Genomic DNA, 19,673 nt, shown 5'->3' on the forward strand with positions numbered 1-19,673 from the left:
TTGTGCTTTAGTTGTCATTGCTGTATAATTTGCAGTCTCTGCAGAAAGCCAAAAATCCTCAGACCATAGCATCATCCCATGTATCTTAGGCTATTGGAAGCAGCTGACTGCCACCTGGGACTTCAGACACCTTAAAAAACAGGTTTCCATCTCTTACTATAGCTATAAAAAACAACCATGAGGAATGAAGTGGAAGGAGTAAACAATGCAAAGTAAAGCATAGGAGCTTTTATGGCTGAAAAGTAAAAGGAGAAGTTAGCATGAAAAAGAGAAAGGAAAGTGTATAAAGTGAATGGAATAATAAAGGTGTTCTGTTAGCACAAAGGTCAAGTTTTGTGCAGAAGGGAACGAAAAGAGGACAAAGAGCCAATTAGTTTGCCAGGGTGTTAAAAGCCAAACCCTAAAATGAAAAGCCCAAATTTTGCAGCCCAGGAGGCAGGTTAGAAGACAAAGGTAAAAATATGCAGTGAGCAAGTTGGATAGGGAAAGTTAGGTGTCATAGATGACAGAATATAATGAACTATCAGGTTACCGTGGACAGTGAAATGCTGTTCAAACGATTAAAGAATGGACTGGGTTTGTAAGACTGAGCTGAAGTTGTCAGTTTTCTGGAAACACAGTTCAGTTTTGTACTCCTTTCTTTTTTGTTTGCGTGGAGTAGGTATATTGGAGTCTGTTACAAAGCGGAGAGGAAGCCTTTTGAATGGCAATTAAGGGATATGAACTGGGCAAATATAATGTATTCAGAACAATGTTTTGCTTTCAATCAGTACAATGTGTGTTGTGAATCTTTCTCAGATGTGTGCTTGTTCTCCCAAAATATATAGTGAAGTAGACATTTCCTGTGAAGAATATAATTAGGGAACTACTTAATTTGCGGTTTTGTGGTTTCAGTGGAACCACAGAATCTGGGTTTGTCTGCAAACTTTGTGAAATCAACCAAAAAGAAAAAAACTTAATAAAAATAAAATGCTGCCTCCCCACTGAGAGCCAGTGGTCCTTGATACTGAGACAGGAAGGCACTGGCTGGTGGACGAGATGGCTGCTGCCCCTTCATCCTTTCTCCCCCAACTGGGGCCTGTCCACCAATCAACACTGAGGAACAGGGCTGCACGAAGGACAGCCAGTCAAGATGGTGGCCACCCTCTCCTCCAGGGCCTCTGCCAATCAGTGCTGAGGGGCAGGGCCTCTTCCCCAATCAGTGCCGGAGGGCGGGGCTGCCACAAAATGACTGCAGAATTAGAGCTTTATACCACAATCAGCCTGCAAAAATTGGTAAGTCTCCCTTACCAATTTAGGTAGACCCCTAAATGTAATGTAATGTATGTTTTACTAGACAGTTCTTAAAACAACTAGGCTATGTGAGAACTGGTTCCACGATAAGCACAGACTTTGGGGGTTTTTTGGTATGTAGAGACAGATTCTCAACTAATATTAATAGGACTAGCTTCTTGGAGGCCAGCAAAACCTCCAGCCATTTACCTCAATTAAGGATCTGGTTTGTTGTTTCAAGGGGTTACCATTCTCTTATTTGGATAGAGACTTATTATGCCAGATTATATCTACACAAAATTATTTTAGGAATGGTTTAGATGCATGACACATTTACTCCACATTACACTTATCCAATTTGCCTCGGATTTTATTCTGGAATAAAACCACACCAATATGCTGCGCAGATGCTTGACAAGCTGTCTAGGGTTAGCTGTACCCAGTAGATGCTACTAAAATGCCTTGCCATGGGGTTATGGGTGAGCTGGTAATAGCCCGTTTGCTTTGAGCAAACACCTCCTCTGGAATGAAATGGATTTGAACTGTGGAGACTCAACATGCTCCTGATATAACTTTACCCAGTTGCTACAGGTTTTTTTCCAGGAGCAATTTTATCCTGGGATTGAGTAACTTACTCCCCAGTTACTGCATGTCACATTTGCTTTATCTTTAAGATAAAGAAAAGTCAATTTATTCCTTTGGGTAAGCATCATGGCTGCTTACAGATGTGAAAAAAAACAAATGGTGCTTTACTTCCAGCTCAGCATGCCCCTATGCCAAGTGCGGCACATGCCCAGAAGAGGCATCGCATTAATTTGACCTAGCTTGCTCAACATCTGTATAGATCGGGCACTTCAGCAGACCTTTCTGGCGCATTTATCTAATAGCAGATTGAATCGGCTATTAGATAAAGGTGCCAGAAATCCCTGCTGAATTGCGTGATCTATACTGGTGCTGGGGTCAAACTAATGCACCTCCTCTTCTGGTAAAGCACTGGTTTTTTGTTTGGTTTTCTTTTCATGTCTGCCAGCAGCCTGTTTGTCTGCACAGAAGTCAGTTCGAGTCATTTCAAGAACAAGAATGGCATCTAGGCAGTTGAAAAATGTAAAGTAGGGAAGGTTTAAAGGAGAAACTAAAGCAGATTTATCACGTACAGGACAGGGAGGGAAAAATGTAGTGAAGCATCTTTGGAGAGGGGGTGGAGATTTGCTGCCCACGGCAGGGAGCTGAGCCATAAGTGGTTACCAAACCCCTTTTTACTGAGTTAGAGACTCCTGTGCAGCTACATTGTAAATACGTGACAAAGGATTACAGCAGAGGGTTGAGACCAAAACCCCTAAGGCACTCTCTGAAAGAAGAGGCCGTCTGTATATAGTGCAGTAGGCATCATCATGACTGGTGAGAGTACATTCCTCTGTGGAACACCATAAACTGAGTCACACCAAAAGTTGATCTCTGACCCAGAGAAGAGTGTACTGTGTGAGTGTGGTCACTGTGTTATCAAAAGTACTGCTGTCTTTTGTATAAGTAGTGAACCACATCCATCTACTTTCTGCAGTTTCCAGTGACTGCTGTAATACAAATTTTATGATTTTGTGGCAGTTTTGTCACCTGCCACACCTTTTTAGTGCAATTTGTCCTAAACTTTAACATGTTTGTCATTGGTATGGATTCTCTCTCTCTCTCATATATTTTAAATTGTATATTTGGACATGTTCTCTTTAGAATCTATACTGCTAAAATTTGAAGTAATAGGGCAGCATTAATAAGCAATAGACCTTTCTTAGGTTAAGCTGCCATGAGTGAAGTCTGTCCATGCCTCAAAATCGTTCTTTATTGTTGCACAGGCATTCTCCTATTCAGCAGAAATTAAGTGAAAATTAAGATGTAATGTTCATTTTTACCCAGCATATGAACTTTTCTGAGGTTTGGAAAAAAGGTCAGATTTGTAAAACTCTTGAGTGAAATCTTGGTCCAGTTGAAATCAATAGGAGTTTTGCCGTTGACCTCAATGAAGCCAGGGTTTCAGGCTGGTTTCAGCTGACAGTAGAAGAACAAAGGAAAAATGTTCTGATTTTATCGACTCTGCTTAAATCACACTGTAATAGAAGGCTGATCTGGCATGACCTGCAAATCAGTTTTTAGAGCCCAAAGTTTTAGATTAACCTTTAGCTGTTCTTCTGAAGTCAACTTTGTGAGTCTTTGTGGTTCAGCTGTCACTAGTTGTGGGATGTTTCTTTGTTCAGATTTCAGGAGGGAGAGGGTTCTTCAAAGTAGAATTTATATGTTTGACTCTTGTTTATGCTGATGGATTATAAACCTACATCCTGGTATATCAATAAGATATTAGTCCCTCTGTAGTTCATCAAATATTTTGGAATATATATAACATCCAAAAGACTGCTTTGCATGCAAGTTTAATATTTTGAGTAGTGGCATTAAGCCAAAATTGTTCTCATAACTAAAACTGTATTTTATTGTGAGTAAACAAAATTAGGCATTTTGAAAACATTTTTAATGATATGGTCATAAAAAAAAATGTGTGTCCTATAATTTAAATAAAGTAAATCTTTATTGCCATATGACTTTAACAGCATTTCCTTTTTACCAAAGGGCAAATAAGACTGAGCTTGTTAATAGAAGTAAGTGTAATTTCATCACTCCTTTCCTTTCCTTTCCCCTTGCAGTGCATTCGTGGAAGAAAAGCAACTCTAGAAGAGCTACAGACAGTTCACTCAGAGGCCCATACACTGCTGTACGGAACAAACCCTCTGAACAGGCAGAAACTGGACAGCAAGAAACTTCTAGGTACAGCCAGGGGAAGGGTCACTTCTCCTTACCTCTTAGATCCTACGTTCATAAAGATATACAGGTAGTCACAACGCTAGCACTAACGGTCACAGGATTGCATCATTCTGAATGTCACAAGTGATGTCAGCTTTACTTTACTTTAGTGGGACAGGTAGTAAAATATTTGGTACCTTTCCTTCATGTTATTTCCTGCCTTTAGTTAAAAGCTCTAAAGATTTAAAAGGACTGCCTGTAGAAAGGAGAAGACAATTCAGCTTCCATTTCCATTTTTATTCTTAGATTCACTGCTTATCATAAAAGCTCCAGCTGCCATGTAGGATTTGGGGGATTCCCTAAGAATGGAATTCCAGTCAGTAACTTAACAGAGATTATTACTGAATAAAAGTATCTGGCACTCCGTTTCAGCCAGATTTGAACTAGAAGTTTAAAACAAAGCTCTGCATCCTGCTTTCAGTTGCTAAGCTAGCTAGTCCCTAGCTTAAGAGTGGCCAGTCTGTGGTATGGGTGGCCTCTGTGTGTGGATCATGACAGATTGGGGAGGAGACAGGAATCACAGTGGCAGAAAGCAGAATCTGAAGCATCAGATCAGGCAGGAAACACAAGGGAGAAAGCAGAGCAGTAGCCTGGTCAGAGCACAGAGCGGGGAGCAGAAAGCTGAGCAGGAGATCAGGTGAGGGTAATGGATCGGTTTGGCACTTGGGAATGCCTGCCAAAAAGTGGCCACCAATTTTTTAGCTCATCTCTTTCTGACAGTAATCCAGCATGGATCCATCAGTTGGCTGAGTTTATTTGTCTTGTGTTGGATACCTGTCATATGAAAACTACCTCAGCCTGTGAAAATGCTCATTTTCACCAATGTATGTCCTGTAAGATCTGTGAGAAAAGGAGACTGCCAGTGAATAGCACTGCAGAGCAGCTGCTGAATGGTTTTCCCATGTTTTTTTTTGAGGTGCTAGTGGCCAGGCAACCATTGTGATTTCAAAGTGAGGCCCTTGAAGTAATTTTCTCCCTTTGTTGCAGATGGAAGCCTCCTTGAGTAAAGAACTATCAGTGTTAGTCCTGGCATAGAAAGGTCTGTGGTGGTTCAGAAAGCAGATTGTGCCAGAAGAAACCAAAGCATGTTAACATGCCTGTTTTGGCTACTTATACAGACACCTTCCCTGTACTTCCTTTAATAATCTTCAGGTGCTTGTTAACAGCCGTAGGTGACAAATTTGAGTAGCAGTTTTGAAGTGAGAGAAAGCACTGCAGTCAAGAAATTGAGATTGCATTGATTGACTTAAGTCTGAATGATATGAAAGGGGATTACCGTGATGATCTGCAGTGGTGTAGTAGTCATGGCAAGAAAGCTAGAAAGAATTCATCATGTATCTGAGATCCCCATAGAGAAAAACAATATAAAGGGTGTTTAGAAATGTAATTAGCACTGCATTTATAGCCACAGTTCTGATAGTTATCACCTCTTTAAAACCCAGACTTCTGGTTCTGCTTGCTGAGTGAGTGACATCACAATTAACATGCACGTTTTATAGACTTTATAACATCAGGACCCTGGTGTATAAAACTTTTGCTTTGGGTTTGCCAGGGCAAACAATGAATACATGCACCTTCTCCACCTTGGATCTATATCTGTGCTGTCCATTTTCTCCTGTAGGATTTTGACCTTGTCCTACCTTTAAATGAAACCAAGGGTACCATCACAACACCTGCTTAGTGGGACACAGAAGCCTGTTTTAAACCATTGGAGTAGCAAAGTAGCAGTTGAAGCTAAGGACCACTGCGTCCCCCATATGCTTTGGGGTCTGTTTTTTCTGGTATAAATCAAGCAGTTTTCAAGACTTTGTTAAATACTGGTCTGTGTTAGACTCATGATCCAGGAAATCTCTGACAGTAGCAAGTACCAGCTGCTGCAGAGAAGTACAATAAAGTCCCCACTAGGTGAGGAAGGGTGGGGAGTGTAGCAGGTGAGATTCTGTCTTCCATGAGGGTCTCACTTTACTCCCTAATAGCTTGCAATTGGATTAAATTCAGAAGCATTAAGTTTTATATCTGATCCAACACTTTTTGTGTGAGTTTTTATATTTTTGGTATTCATATAAATGCCAAATCCTCTTTAAATATTGTAATATTTCCTCTTTGTATCTTGCTGCATTCTTAGTCTCACTGCCTTCCTGTAGCAGTGAATTCCACAGATAAATTAAGTGATGTGTGGACAGTATATCCTTTTAGTACTTTCACATGTTTGCACCTTTGTTTCATTGAATCTCTCTCGCATGTTTTCTGTTTGCAATGACAGTTTACTAACCTACCCATATTTTTTTCATTCACTCTAAGAAAAAAATGCCAGGGAGACTATAGAGTCTACTAATTAGAATAGCAGTTTTAAACCAGGAAAGACACCTTTCATAGAATTCACAGTTTAAAAGCAATTGATCATCCATGCTTGCAACATTTAACTGAAAAGATAAGTAGCTACTGGAAAAGAATGAAAATTCCACGGGTCTGTATGCCTGAGGGGTCTTGGGGTAGACAGCAGTAAGACTAGTCTAGGTAGAAACAGGTGGAAAGTAGATGAAATGGGAGGAAACCTTTGGGAGTATTTGCAAGTAGAGATGACTTATTAGGAAAATTAGAGGAAGGGGAAAGGTAACAGTGTTAAAGTTTAGTAAGAAGAAAAGAGGAAAAGGTGATGGGGGAAAAGAAGAGTAGAATAACAGGACAAATTAGTGGGAGAAAGAGACTGAAAACATGATTATGCAAGGGATGAATGAGGATGCTTTCCTCCAACAATGTAGTTACAGCATTTCTCAACCCATGGGTCACAACCCAAAAGTGGGTTGCAGAAATATATGAAAGGGTCACAGATAAACTTTAAAAAATGGATTCTCCTTTGAAGGAGAAAATTGTGGGAAACCACGGCTTTTCTCTTACAGGCTGACAGAGTTCCAGCCTGCTAGGGGCTGCTTGGGGCCCCTCTGCCTCACACGCTGGGGGGCTGGGGGCCAGGGGCAGCAGGTCAGGACTGGCCATCAATGTTTACAAATAGGACCTTGTACAAAAAAAAGTTTGAGAACCACTGTGTTATACTTTGTAAATAGTGCGATTCATATTAAACACCTTGAAATACTATGTTTCATATTACAAAGTAAACCAAAATATGTTGCCAGATTCACTAACAAGATATTGTTTTCCTTTGGCAAGGCAAGAAAGGGCTAATTTTCATCTTCGCTCCTTTACAGAAATCTCAAAGATTAGCATAATCCAACTCCCATATAACAAAGAACCCTGAATTAGTGAGTGAAGCAGTGTGGGGTTTCTGTTAACAAAGAGATGGCTCAGTGATCTGGAGCTTTATGGCAAGAATAATAAAACTTTTCTAACTGTCATTAGACATTACTTTGTGTTTCAGATAAATTTGTAGTCTCTTGCTGAGAAAACAGGAAGGAAGAGAGAACAGGGAGTGATATTTCTGGCAGAAAAATAAATTGATTACAAGAAAATATTTCTGAGCAATGTGTTGGAGTCAGAGTAGTGCTGCATCCTTCTACTCCCCTACCTGTGCTCAGCTGGAGCACCATTTTCAGTGCTCCTGCAGAATGTAAAAGAAAACCCCTGGGATCTCCACTAGGGAAGGTTTTACCAGTAGGTCTGAATCTCAGCTGCACTTTCAAGAGTACTCCTTCCTAGCACACGGCACATTTAACTCTGGCTGCTGATAATGAGGCTCACTCCCATGATGTTCTCTTACTGTCCTGAACCCTGGCTCTATTGCCACCTCCCATTAGAGGTGAACCAATATAACAGTCACATGTTGGATCAGCACCAATAAAAGAAAAATTAACATTATCAGCAATTGGCTTTTTTTGGCGGGTGTAGCTGATAATATCACTGATAAATGTCATGTGCGTGTGCACAGCCCCAGCATGCATGCTGCCAGGAATGCAACTAGGCAGCTTGGCATGCAGCATCCTGCCAGTAAGTCTGTGGGGCACAAGAGGCATGGAGAAGGGAAGGGGTATGGGGGGCGCAGATCAGGGCCCCCACAGGCAGGGAAGGAAAGAGGCAGGGGCAGGCACTGCCCAGCCAGGACAGAGAACGCGACCCCGGGGCTGGAAGTGAGATGGAGCCACAGGCAATGCATCCAGGTGTGGGGGAGGGTGGCTCCTCGCTGCTGCGTGTACCCATGGGGGGGCATGTGCCCCCCTGGGTTTGCGTGCAGGGTGAGGGCAGGGTGCCTGCTGTGGACTCGGGGCCAGTGGCTGCGCCAGCCTCTTTGTACCAAGGGGGCTGGGCCCGGCTCCAAGTGGGCAGTGTCGGGGTGGGCAGTGGCAGCTCTGGGAGGGGTGTCTATGGCCACCCTTAATTCCCTGTAGCCACCCCTCCCAGCACCGCTGTCATCTGACCTGCCTCCACCTGCTCATAAGCCCAGCCCCCCTGCCAGGAAGAGGCTGGCACAGCCCCTGGTCCCAAGCCTGCAGCAAGCAGCCCAGCCTCGCCCCGCACACAAATCTAGGTGGGGCACATGACCCCTATGCTGCCTCTGGGGGTACACACAAGGGTGGGGAGCCCTCCACCTATCTTGCACCCCCTGGTTGAGCCGCCCATGGCTCCGTCTGGCTCCCAGCCCTGGGGTCGCATTCACCGCCCTAGCTGGACAGCGCCTGCCCCTGCCCCACTCTGTCTCTCACCACAGGGGCCTTGATCTGCCCTCCATGCCCCTCCCTGACTTACAAGCAGGGCACTGCTCTCCAAGCTGTCCATCTACATTCCTATAAATCGGTTACTGGATTGCTATTGGCCAATGTGGCTGGTTAATAATTGGCTATTGGTATCAGCCAAGGAAGTCTTTATCGGTGCACCCCTGCCTCCCATCGCTAACTGCCCTTTCCTGCTCCTCAACTCATGCTGTTGTCACGATTCTCTGTATTGCACAGCAACCAGCATTTACTCTGCTGTATAACAATAACCATAGGAACACAGGAAAAGTGCATAACATCACAGCACACATGGCTATAAGTCATTCTGCAAAGGCAGCAGTATTCAATTTGTGACCTGACAGCCAGATCCAGAAAGGGAGGCCAGCCTGGTAAAACAGATTAGGAAATTTAGCTGGAATATGGCTTTGTGGTTAGGATTTTTCCGCAAGAATCAAGTATATGGTCACCCTCTGGAAACTGGGCCATGGAGGATGGTAATGCTTCGTATGGGCCTTAGGAAGGACAATGTATTTTCATGTGTATGAGGGAAAAAAATGATTTTCAAATGGGAAGATTTAAGACGTGTATATGTCTGAAAGCAGCTAAATGTCTGAAATCAAGCCCATTCTATCATCTCCAAAGACTTATGATTTTTTCAAATGTATAAACCAGTTTCTTTAAATGTGTCAAAGGATTAAAATCTATGCCAAGTTGAAAGCTTAAATGCAAACTGATGTTTGAGTAGTTTAAATGCAAATAATATTTTTTTCAAATAAAGCTCTGTGTATTGTCACCCACAAAAATAAAAATTGATCAGATTATTTTGGTTAACCTTTGTACCCAAACTGGGTCTAAGATCTAGAAATAAGCAGGAAAAATTTCAGGCCACAAGGATCAGCTCAGAAAGGTATGAGAAAATGGAAACAACAGTTGTTTATGGAATTAATTTTTACATTTATTTTCATGATGGCGGTGGTGTCATTAAACTGGCAGTTATTTACAAGAGACTAGGAAGCCAGTGACTCAGATTTCTCAGCTTTGTAAGGAGTTTATAGGCAGAATTACCAGGCTAACTACATTTTAAATTTTAAACTACTTTATACTTTGATTATCTTTGAATATCCCAAATTTCTAAAAAGGCTTTGCACATTCTCTGTTAAGATTCTAACTGCTTCCATTACAACCCACCACTGACATTTAAGTTATCTAACCTGGTAAATTTGACCAGGTTGAGCTTTAAGTAGATGTGTTTTAACAGATGATAAAGGTGATGACTTGCAAGGAAAGCTGTGCATATCTACTCTTTTACATGTTTCTGCCACACTTGAAAGCTTTGTAATGAAGTGTATATTCTTGTCTGTTGTCTCACAGTTTGGGCATGTGTTTAAACAGTCTTTAATCTTGGACAAATGAAGTTGTTTTAAATTGCGACCTTTTGGAAAGATTAATATTAATAATAGGTCAATGTTATAAATGGAAGATGTAGCAGGAGGTCTTATGGAGGATGATTCACATGCTCTTTCTAAGGATCTAATCACACAATTCATTTGACTTGCAAAATCAAATTAATTGTACAGTTGTATTAACCTCACTTTCAGTTGAAGGAAAATATTATGTAGCTTATGTATGAGGTTCATTGTATCTCATTGTGATCTTCAGTCACTAAAGTGTGCTTTTCATCATCATTTCATGATTCTTACCATTTGAAGGAAGTATCTTCAATTTTGTTATCTCAGCATAGGCATATTAGAATAACAAGATCCCGACTATAGGAACATTTTGGTCAAACCTGCTTCCTGTTGGCTGTGAGCTCCCTAAATTTAACTACCACTAATTAATATCAGGTAAATGGATCCAAGGCTTTTATTGAGTACATATGTATGTATATATCTATGTGTGGATGCATGCACACGCATTTCTTTTTGTCACATGGCTATCTCACTATAGGCATAGGTAGACACATTGTATATATAATAGTCATGAAGTGCAATACAGTTAAGTATTTTATTCTTTATTCAGAACACTTGAGAATACATTTCATAACTCTAGTATTCTGAGGAACAAATAATATTACTGATGTATGTGCAGAGAAAATAACAACAACATTCTCTTCAGTTCACAATGTCCTCCACACATTTTTTCCATTTTTCTGGAATCTCTGATGTTAGTTTTGCTCTTCTAGTCTTAAGCAGCCCATGTTGTTTGCTAACTGATTGACTTTTTTTGTGGCATTTGTCTCTTAATCGTGCTGTATGAAAGTGCCTAATGCACTCCAAAATTCTCCAGTCAACATGTGAATTTCACTGATAAATAGGGTCTTTATGCTTTTAAAATCCTTCAGATGAAAGCAGTAGGACATAGTCACAGCTTTACTCCCAGCAGAGATGGTTAGTAGTTATTGCTTTCATTGCTACTATTTCTATAAACAAGACTTCAGTGGAGCTGTTATATATAATCAGTATGATTGGCTGAAATGTAGGAACAGCACATAAACATTTATGAAGGCGTGTATGGCTTATATGAAGCCTTTACATTAGGAGGCTTTTGAACAAGTACAACTTTATATTATATGTATGCACGTGTGGAAATATTATTTAGTTGTGTGTTTTTCTCTGACAGTTTAAACGCATGCAATAATAAAACCAAAGAACATTACTGTGTTAGAAAAGGATCCAGCATTACCATAAAATTGGACCAAAAAAACCTGTGAACTTTGCCTTTTTGATGACTTACTGCTCTCTTTTTTTTTTTCCACAGGTTCTCTAACATCAATGTTTGTCAGGCTCCCTTGTGGTGGTGTTGGAGTAAGTATTTTCTTTAATGTGTAAATAATGTCCTGTTTGTTCTCTCAGTCCCATTGGTAACAAAAATTGTTGCTTTGCTTTCCACCGAGCGGATAATTGCAACCAGATGTTATCCATAAACGGGGTCCGTCTGAGGTGCAGGGTTGCACTGACAGCCTCACATGTGTTGCTTCAAAAGCAGTGTGAAAGTTTTAACTATTTTGAGCACTGAAATCTTGTGCATGCTTTGTCTCTGTCTTTTAGGAAGAGAAACCTCATTTCCCAGACAATGGTGGCTAATAGCTTAGATTACTACATTTTAAAGTAACTATCAAATTAAAAAATGAGCTCCAGATGCATAGCAAGAAAGAAAGATGTACTTTTTATGTTGCTCATATTGTGTAGGCTGTTTCTTCTGTGTTTTTTCTTTGTTCCTCGGATGCCTGCATAATAGTGTAGGTGAAAGTATTTTAGTAAAGAATGGTGATTTAAGAGACAATATTTAGCAAGCTCTTGCAAATAGTAGTTTGCTGTGTTTGTTCCTGCGATGCAAGACTGTTCTAGAATGAAATGTCTTGTAAGGAACACTGCATGGGGGAATTGCAGTCTTCAGCATTTGGCATCCTTCAGTATGGGCTTTAAGACAATGCTGCCTGAATTATGAGAGAGGTGGCTAAAATATCTATCCATCCATCATGTATGAGCAAAAACATTCGTTTTCAACAGTCAAAATTCCAAAGGAGTAAAAGGAATTCTTTCTGTTCCCATAAGGCTATATATATAAATAAAATAAAATATCACACTAACATGGTGAGTTGAAATTCTAAAGCCTGAGGTTCCTTCAAGGCAGCCTGTTGCTATAAAGATTCTGTATAGGGTGACATAACAGAAACTAATCTGGAAGAAAAGAAAAGACAGAGAATGAGAATAGACAATAAAAGGCATTGTGTTTGAAACTTCACAGTGGTAGTTCTTGTGCATAATTGTAACTCGCAAGGTTGAATCTGGAGGTCTGGATTCTGTTATGGAAATGAAACAAAATTGTTTTCTTCCTGAGTCTTTGCAAAATGACTGCTTTGAAAATTATCCCGTCAAAAAAGAATAATCGGCATTTATTCATACCACCACCACCACCAAGCACTCCTAGAGATATTTCATTTTGTATTGTAAATATGCTTCAGTATCCTAATTCATGGCAAATTTTTGGCTGGACTTTAAAAGGTTTGGATTTACTCTACCCTGCAGACAGGCATGCCATTCAAAGTAAAATTATCAATTGCAAATGAAAAATGAATGGGAACTAGGAGAGACAGCGAACGGGCCGAACACAATCCCAGAAGTCTTACATTAAGTTCTGAAACAAAAAGAAACCCCATAGTGTTGGTACTACCGAGACCTGGCAATATTCTGTAGATAATTTAAGCAGTATACATACTCATGCAGTTAACTTCCTGATGTCAGTTGCCTCAAAGTCTTTTTAAATGTAAATGTTCAGTAAAACTGGTCTCTTTGCTTCAGCTGTTCACTAATTCAAACATACCAATGTTATCATCGTACAGAGGAAAGTCCCAAAATACATATTTTTGCTTTAATAGTAATTAACGACTACATGTTAGCCAAGATTTTTCCTAAAATGATAGTTCTTTAGAAAAAATCTCTATTTGCTTTTCTAGTTGAATAGGAATATTAAGCCTATTATGCGGGTAGTCTTGACACTGAGGGCCTTGTTACATGGTAGGTTTAGGCAGCGTCTGAAGCTCTTAACTCCAGGACTGGCTGCACGTTAATACCTTTTAAGTGGCTTAAAGCACACATTATTTGAATTAAAGTTATGACACTCCAGGGCAGGATTATCTTCAATCTGCCTAATTGTATTCCTGTTTCATTACTGTGTAGCCACTTACCACGATATTCTGCCCAAGTTGAAGTCCTTTAGTATCCCAAAATGTAATGGTCCCTCCTGACTTAGGGTGAGCAGGCATGCTGGAGCATAGCGGAGCCTAGGAACATGGGCAGACCAAGTGCCACAGCCCAGGAGTACCCGGTAGCTGTGGTGCCTCCCACTGCCACCTGGACTGGCTTTGCTCCCGCCAGCAGCAGTGTGGGGAGCAGGTGCCACCCAAGCTCCAGAGAAAAAGGTATCGGGCCCTTTAGAGCTCAGGCAGTGCTTTGCTGTCCACCAGCCCAGCCAGCGGGACACGAGACAGTGGGTACTGCCTATGCTCCAAGGTATAATGGATTGGGCCCCTCAGAGCTCAGGCAGTGCCTGGCAAGCTGGCAGCCCAGCCAACGGGGCACAGGGCCACCTGAGTTCCAGAGAAAAAAGGATCCAGCCCCTCGGAGCTCAGAGCAGGCAAGCTCCATGGCTGCAGCCCTGAAGCTCTCTGGTCTTGCTAAAAGTGACAGAGCACTTCCGCACTGAAAGCGGGGCCCGGGGCCACTTCCCTGGGTCTCTCTGGTCTTGCTGCAGTTGACATGGTGATGGGTCTGCTGGCGGAAGCAGCAAGCAGGTCCTGCGCCTAGTCCTGCCCCTGCCCACCAAGCCTCTAGTGGCAAATCTCAGCCATGCAGGTGAAGGATAGTCAGAGCAGGTTTTTTACCTTATTCTACAACTGCTTCACTAAGATGAACAGCACTAAGCCAGTTACCCTGTAAGCCAAACAAATGTTAAGGTCTAACAGGCCTCGAAGACTTAAAACAAGTAGGGTTTATGGGGAGGGGATAGGGTGCTGATTATCCCAGTTTGCGACTTGCATCAAAACAGACATGAGACAGTCCTTTACATATGCAGCTTGAATAACACAAACTAGCTGCACGTGCGGCAGATTAATAATTCAAAATAGCTGCTATTGTCCCTGGGCAAAATTAATTCTGATACGTTATGGCCACTTAATGTGGGACAGTGGGCTTGTCCATCTGTAGGATCCCAGGATAAAATGCTTTGTCCCGGGAGAAATTCAGTGTTTGTTTTCAGCCTAATTTCCTTAATGTGTGTGTGTTATTTCTTTACATTTTAAACTCACTTTTAGATTGTTATACATGGGCACTTGCAGGAAAAAAGGTGTGCGATGGAGCGGTTGGCTACAGTCCATCAAAATACAGGGTCTTCATAAAGTCCTTGTGCACAACCTAAGTTATTAATGTTTAAAAGTGCACAAGGACTTTATGAAGACCCTGTATTGTATATCTAGTTAAGTATATGCAAGTACAGGATTTGCTTAGATCCATATCTATGAAAAGATTATTTGCCTCTCAGTGCAGTGCATCTTGATGTGATGTTGGTGTGCTTCTATTTGCTATATTTAAAAAAAAAAAAAAAGGAAAAACCATTTCCTGTGGCATATTGATTTTGTATGATTTATAGTTCTTAATTACCATTTGTTGAGGAGTATTGCTTTAAGAAGTTATATGGTAGCATTGCACCGAGGCTACAGAAAGGTTCTTGCAGTATTTGATATGAAACAATGGATTTTCTTTATTTTAATATGAATGTTGTTATAATCTCAAGGCAGGTAAAACAGTTTAATGAAATATTTTTCTTCCTTTTTAAACCAGAAATAAGTGTGAAAGCATTAACTGTTGAGAACTTTAGTGAGGAAGAAATGTTTTCTGCAGCAAAGGGTGACAATATCTTGAAAAGTTTCATTAGAGGAAAATTACCAGGAGTTTGAATATAGTTTCCTGTTAAACTGCAAGCTCATTATTAAAGCATGATCTCTAGTTAAACCTGGGTAATTGCATTCTACCTAAATAAATTACCCACACGGTTTCAGTTAGGTACAGTATCATTCTCAGTGCTTTCAGGAGTGGAAGTAGTTTAACTATTGTGAGCTGTTAGAAATCTGCTGTTTTCTACCTCAGTGGTGGATGAAATATCAACTACATCTAGACATGAACTGTAAGCGATTTAGATTACAGAAGGCACAGATAATGCTTATTAGAATTAAACATGAGTTCCAGCTTCGTTTTTCAATTTCTCATAACTTTCTAAAACATCATGGGTGCCAATGTATTAAGACTCTCCATAGCCATGGAAGAAAGGGCAATTTGCTCCTTCATCCAGAATTGTCATGTTCTTTGGCTTTTTATTTGCCTCTTTGTTCTAATAAAATGGCTTGGATTCAGGCTACGTTATCTACCTTTAACTGAAAAACATACTCACAGCAGTAAAGCAGAATGCCAGATACATTTGCTTTCTAGCTGGTGAAAACCAGTAGGGTCTGTGTTGCTGGACAGTATGAATTGATTTTCTCCAGGTGATAATGCTTGGCCTGATAAGTCCCATATTCTTGAAATCGTCTGGTTACCTGAGAAGTGTCATCTCACCCGTTTATATGAGAGAGAAATTTGAGGGGGGGGAAGTTGTGGTAGTATTCGAAGTCCTCAGTTTTTCTGTCCCACAGTCGGTCTGATTTCAGATGTTGACATGGGCAGTGGACTGATTATGTTAGTGTGTCTTCCTGATAATGGATGAAAATCAGGTCCGTATATTGCTACTTCCAGTTACGAGGCTACTCTTGATTGCCCTGAAAAAGAGATTCTAATCCTATCTCCTTCCTGTTGAACATGGGAAGAAAAGTGAAGGGGGAATCAGCTATACAGCCTTCTACCTAGAGATGAGATTGTGCTCTTTCTATTTCATCTACATGTATGGGACTGCTATGTGACTGACTGAGGTCAGAGGTTGAATAACCAGCCATGGAGACTGGACCCATACAAGATTGAGGTAATGTCTGTCAGCAAAAAAGTGGGGTGAGGAAATAACCAGAGATAATATCAGCTGCTTCAGTTAAGGAAGTGAACCTAATGTTAATTCACAATTCGGGGTCCTGGTAGAACTTGGGTTGCTCCTGGATGCGCAGTTAGAGGGACCCATACTTGGATTGATCCTAAGCTTGGATACTCTTGTTATATACCTCTTCACAGTTAACTGTGCCATAACCACTTTCAAGGTCAGTTGATTTAATGGACCTTTTGAGGGGCTGTAACTTCAGTCCACCAAGAAACAATCCATTGCAGAAAAATATCTCCTGTTTATGTCAGCCTAGAGATTAGATTTGGTGGGTGTTCTGCCCTGTGCATGGAGCTTAGTTTCCAGGTAGTTTAGATCCACACAGACCTACATGGAGAAAGCTCTTATTTGTCTGCCTCTCATTATGTCTTGATCACTACAGTTGTGTTCAATACAGCTGCATGAGCCAATAGCCCCTTTGCTCAGGAGGAGGGAAAGGTCAGTACCTTGCTGTTTTCACTAAAAATGAAAGTTCCAAAATCTTTTGTCTTGGTCAGAACCTGGAGGTATTGACCTCTAGTCAGTGCTTTTTATATTTTTGTTGGAAGGGATAAATTGAAGGAGAAATTCATGGATTTCATAGACATTAGGGCTGGAAGGGACTTCAGAAGATCATCGAGTCCAGCCCCCTGCCCCAGGGGCAGAAAGTCATAGAATCATAGAAGTAGCGTCGGAAGGGACCTTGTAGATCTTCAAGCCCGACCCCCCGCCTGGGCGGAAGAAAAAGACTGGACTCAAGTGAGTCCAGCCAGGTAGGCATCAAGCCTCTTCTTAAAGATCCCCAGGGTAGGAGCCAGCACCACTTCCCTAGGAAGTTGGTTCCAGCTCCTAGCCGCCCTAACTGTGCAGTAGTTCTTGCGGATGTCTAACCTAAATCTACTCTCTAATAACTTGTGTCCATTGTTCCTTGTCATGCCAGGGGGCGCTAGGGGAAACAGTGTCTCCCCTAAACCCTTCTGGTCTCCCTTAGTGAGTTTATAGACAGTCACCAAGTCCCCCTCAGCCTTCTCTTGTGAAGGCTGAACAGGTTTAGGTCCCGCAGTCTTTCAATGTAGGGTCTGCCCTGTAGTCCCCGGATCATACGTGTGGCCCTCCTCTGGACCCTTTCAATGTTGTCCACATCCCTCCTGAAATGGGGCGCACAGAACTGGACGCAGTACTCCAGCTGTGGCCTGACCAGCGTCGCATAGAAGGGGAGGATCACCTCCCTGGCTCTACTTGAGATGCACGACAAGGTGCGGTTAGCCCTGCCAACTGTGACCTCGCATTGTCGGCCCATGTTCATCTTGGAGTCAGTAATGACTCCAAGATCCCTTTCCACCTCTGTGCTCTCAAAAAGGGAGTTTCCCAACTATAAGTGTGCTGCTGGTTACTACTGCCTAAGTGCAGCACCCTGCACTTGCCAGTATTGAAACGCATCTTGTTTATGTCAGCCCACTCCTGTAACCTATCCAGGTCTTGTTGCAGTCTTTCCCTCCCTACTAGCGTGCTCACCTCACCCCAAATTTTGGTATCATCAGTGAATTTAAAGAGGTTGCATTTCACCCCATCGTCCAAATCGCTGATGAAGAAATTGAACAGCGCAGGCCCAAGGACCGAACCCTGGGGGACTCTGCTGCCCACTTCCCCCCAGGTCGAATATGACCCAAGTCAACTAGGGTCAAAGGATCTTGGGACTAGGTGTCCAAATGTTTCTTTAAAAAGTCCAGACTAGGTGCTTGCGCCACTTCTGGAGGGAGTCTATTCCAGGCCTTGGGGGCTCGGGGAGTGAAAACGTTTTTCCTTATGTCCAGCCTAAAATGGTTTTGGAGGAGTTTGTGACCATTTGACCATGTTGTCCCTTGGGGCTGTCTGGTGAACAGGCGTTCCCTCAGATCCTGATGTACACCCCACCCCGTATATGCTTACAGGCAGGCACTAAGTCAAATTGAAATGACTGAGGGTGAGAAGTTTTATTTTTCTCTTGTGACAAATATAACAGTCAAATAGACTGATATATGTGGTGTCTTGATGAGGCTTGTGGTGTACAACAACTCTTAGTAATTACAGGATCTCAGAATTATTTACAGTAAGAGGTAACAGTTTTTACTACTGTCTTTGCAAGTGTCTTGTGGCTGACTTGTTCCTGTTCTGCCACCTGGACGTTCCTGCTAACCTCAGATAGTCTCGTGGGATGCCACACTTCTTGGCCACTCTGTATGTCCAGGAAGACTTGCTGGGTGTCGCAGGATAGAAACATGGTAACTTATTTATTCAGGATTTGCTGCTATCCATGAAAAAGATGACCTTTCAGCATAGGAGGGGTCACATACCATAGCGTGGCTCTTTATTAATGGTGGTTTTTCATGCAGTTCTTAAATTATAATAAATGAATAGCTACTTTGCTACTTTCTGGGACTGGACAAATTTTCTCGGTGTCATTTATACTTAAGTTGTCCAGTGCATTGCAGTCATGTTCCTTTATGCAGTCTCATTTTCAATATACTGTGTGTAGAAACAGAAGCAGCGTTTGCTGCTTCTTGCCCCTGCTCCATCCTTTTTCCCCAATTCCCCAGTCCACCTTTTGCACAGGTCAGGGATGCCTGGGTGCCAGCTCTTGAAACTTTGGATCTCAGTTTACTGATCTGCCTTCCTGTTATCATTTTTGATCCAACATGTCGGGCATTAACACAAGGTATATTTAGCATAGTGAATGACCATGTTGCTGAGATAAGTCTGGCCATCTTGTAATGTTTTCTTTATTGTTATGGGGTAAGGATATTTTTGTAGCATTCAAAGAGGTACAAATGTCAGCAAAGATTTTAGTCTAATGTCCTTTATAACTACATGGCTGTTACTTAGTGTCAGATCATTGCTTTTCTCTTCTCTTCAAGAAGCTTCTTTCCCTTTCTGTTTGGAGTTGTGGTTAACATATACATACTTGTGCTCCAGCCTCAGGCTGAGGGACACCAGTCCTTTGTGCGGAGGCACACACAATTGCTCTTGTGTGTAAAGCAGGTTGCCCATTGGTAATATATTTTCTTTCTTTTTTCAGTATTTGGATATGCTCATATTTCAATCAATATCTTATTAAGGGAAGTGGCAAAAGGCAAGAATCAGATGACACAATGGAAAAAAATCAATGAAAATTATGGTTTCTCCACACAAAAACATTGGTTTGCTTCCAGAAGTGCAAGAACATTCTATTACAAAGCCAAAGAGAAATAGACTCTAGGGTAAATTTGTCCCTCAGTATATTGAATATATATTCAATATATATATTGAAATGGTTTTCAATGTCTTTCCCATTACTGAATTGTGTTTTAAGAGAGAGCTTTT

General features: G+C 41.6%; 1 protein-coding gene across 13 annotated transcripts in view; it reads left to right on the plus strand.

Annotated features, from left to right (window-relative positions):
* The window catches only part of HDAC4 (histone deacetylase 4), a 423,758-nt gene that overhangs the window by 347,235 nt on the left and 56,850 nt on the right, over nucleotides 1–19,673 (plus strand). For all 13 annotated transcript variants that reach the window (XM_090044962.1, XM_090044959.1, XM_090044963.1 and 10 more), the window contains 2 exons: nucleotides 3,960–4,080; nucleotides 11,538–11,584. In XM_090044962.1, coding sequence (XP_089901088.1) covers nucleotides 3,960–4,080; nucleotides 11,538–11,584 — 168 coding nt within the window. The remainder of the gene's footprint in view (nucleotides 1–3,959; nucleotides 4,081–11,537; nucleotides 11,585–19,673) is intronic.

The sequence above is a fragment of the Crocodylus siamensis genome, chromosome 4, assembly GCF_052110815.1.
Source record: "Crocodylus siamensis isolate JL-2025a chromosome 4, ASM5211081v1, whole genome shotgun sequence".
Classification (NCBI taxonomy): domain Eukaryota; kingdom Metazoa; phylum Chordata; order Crocodylia; family Crocodylidae; genus Crocodylus; species Crocodylus siamensis.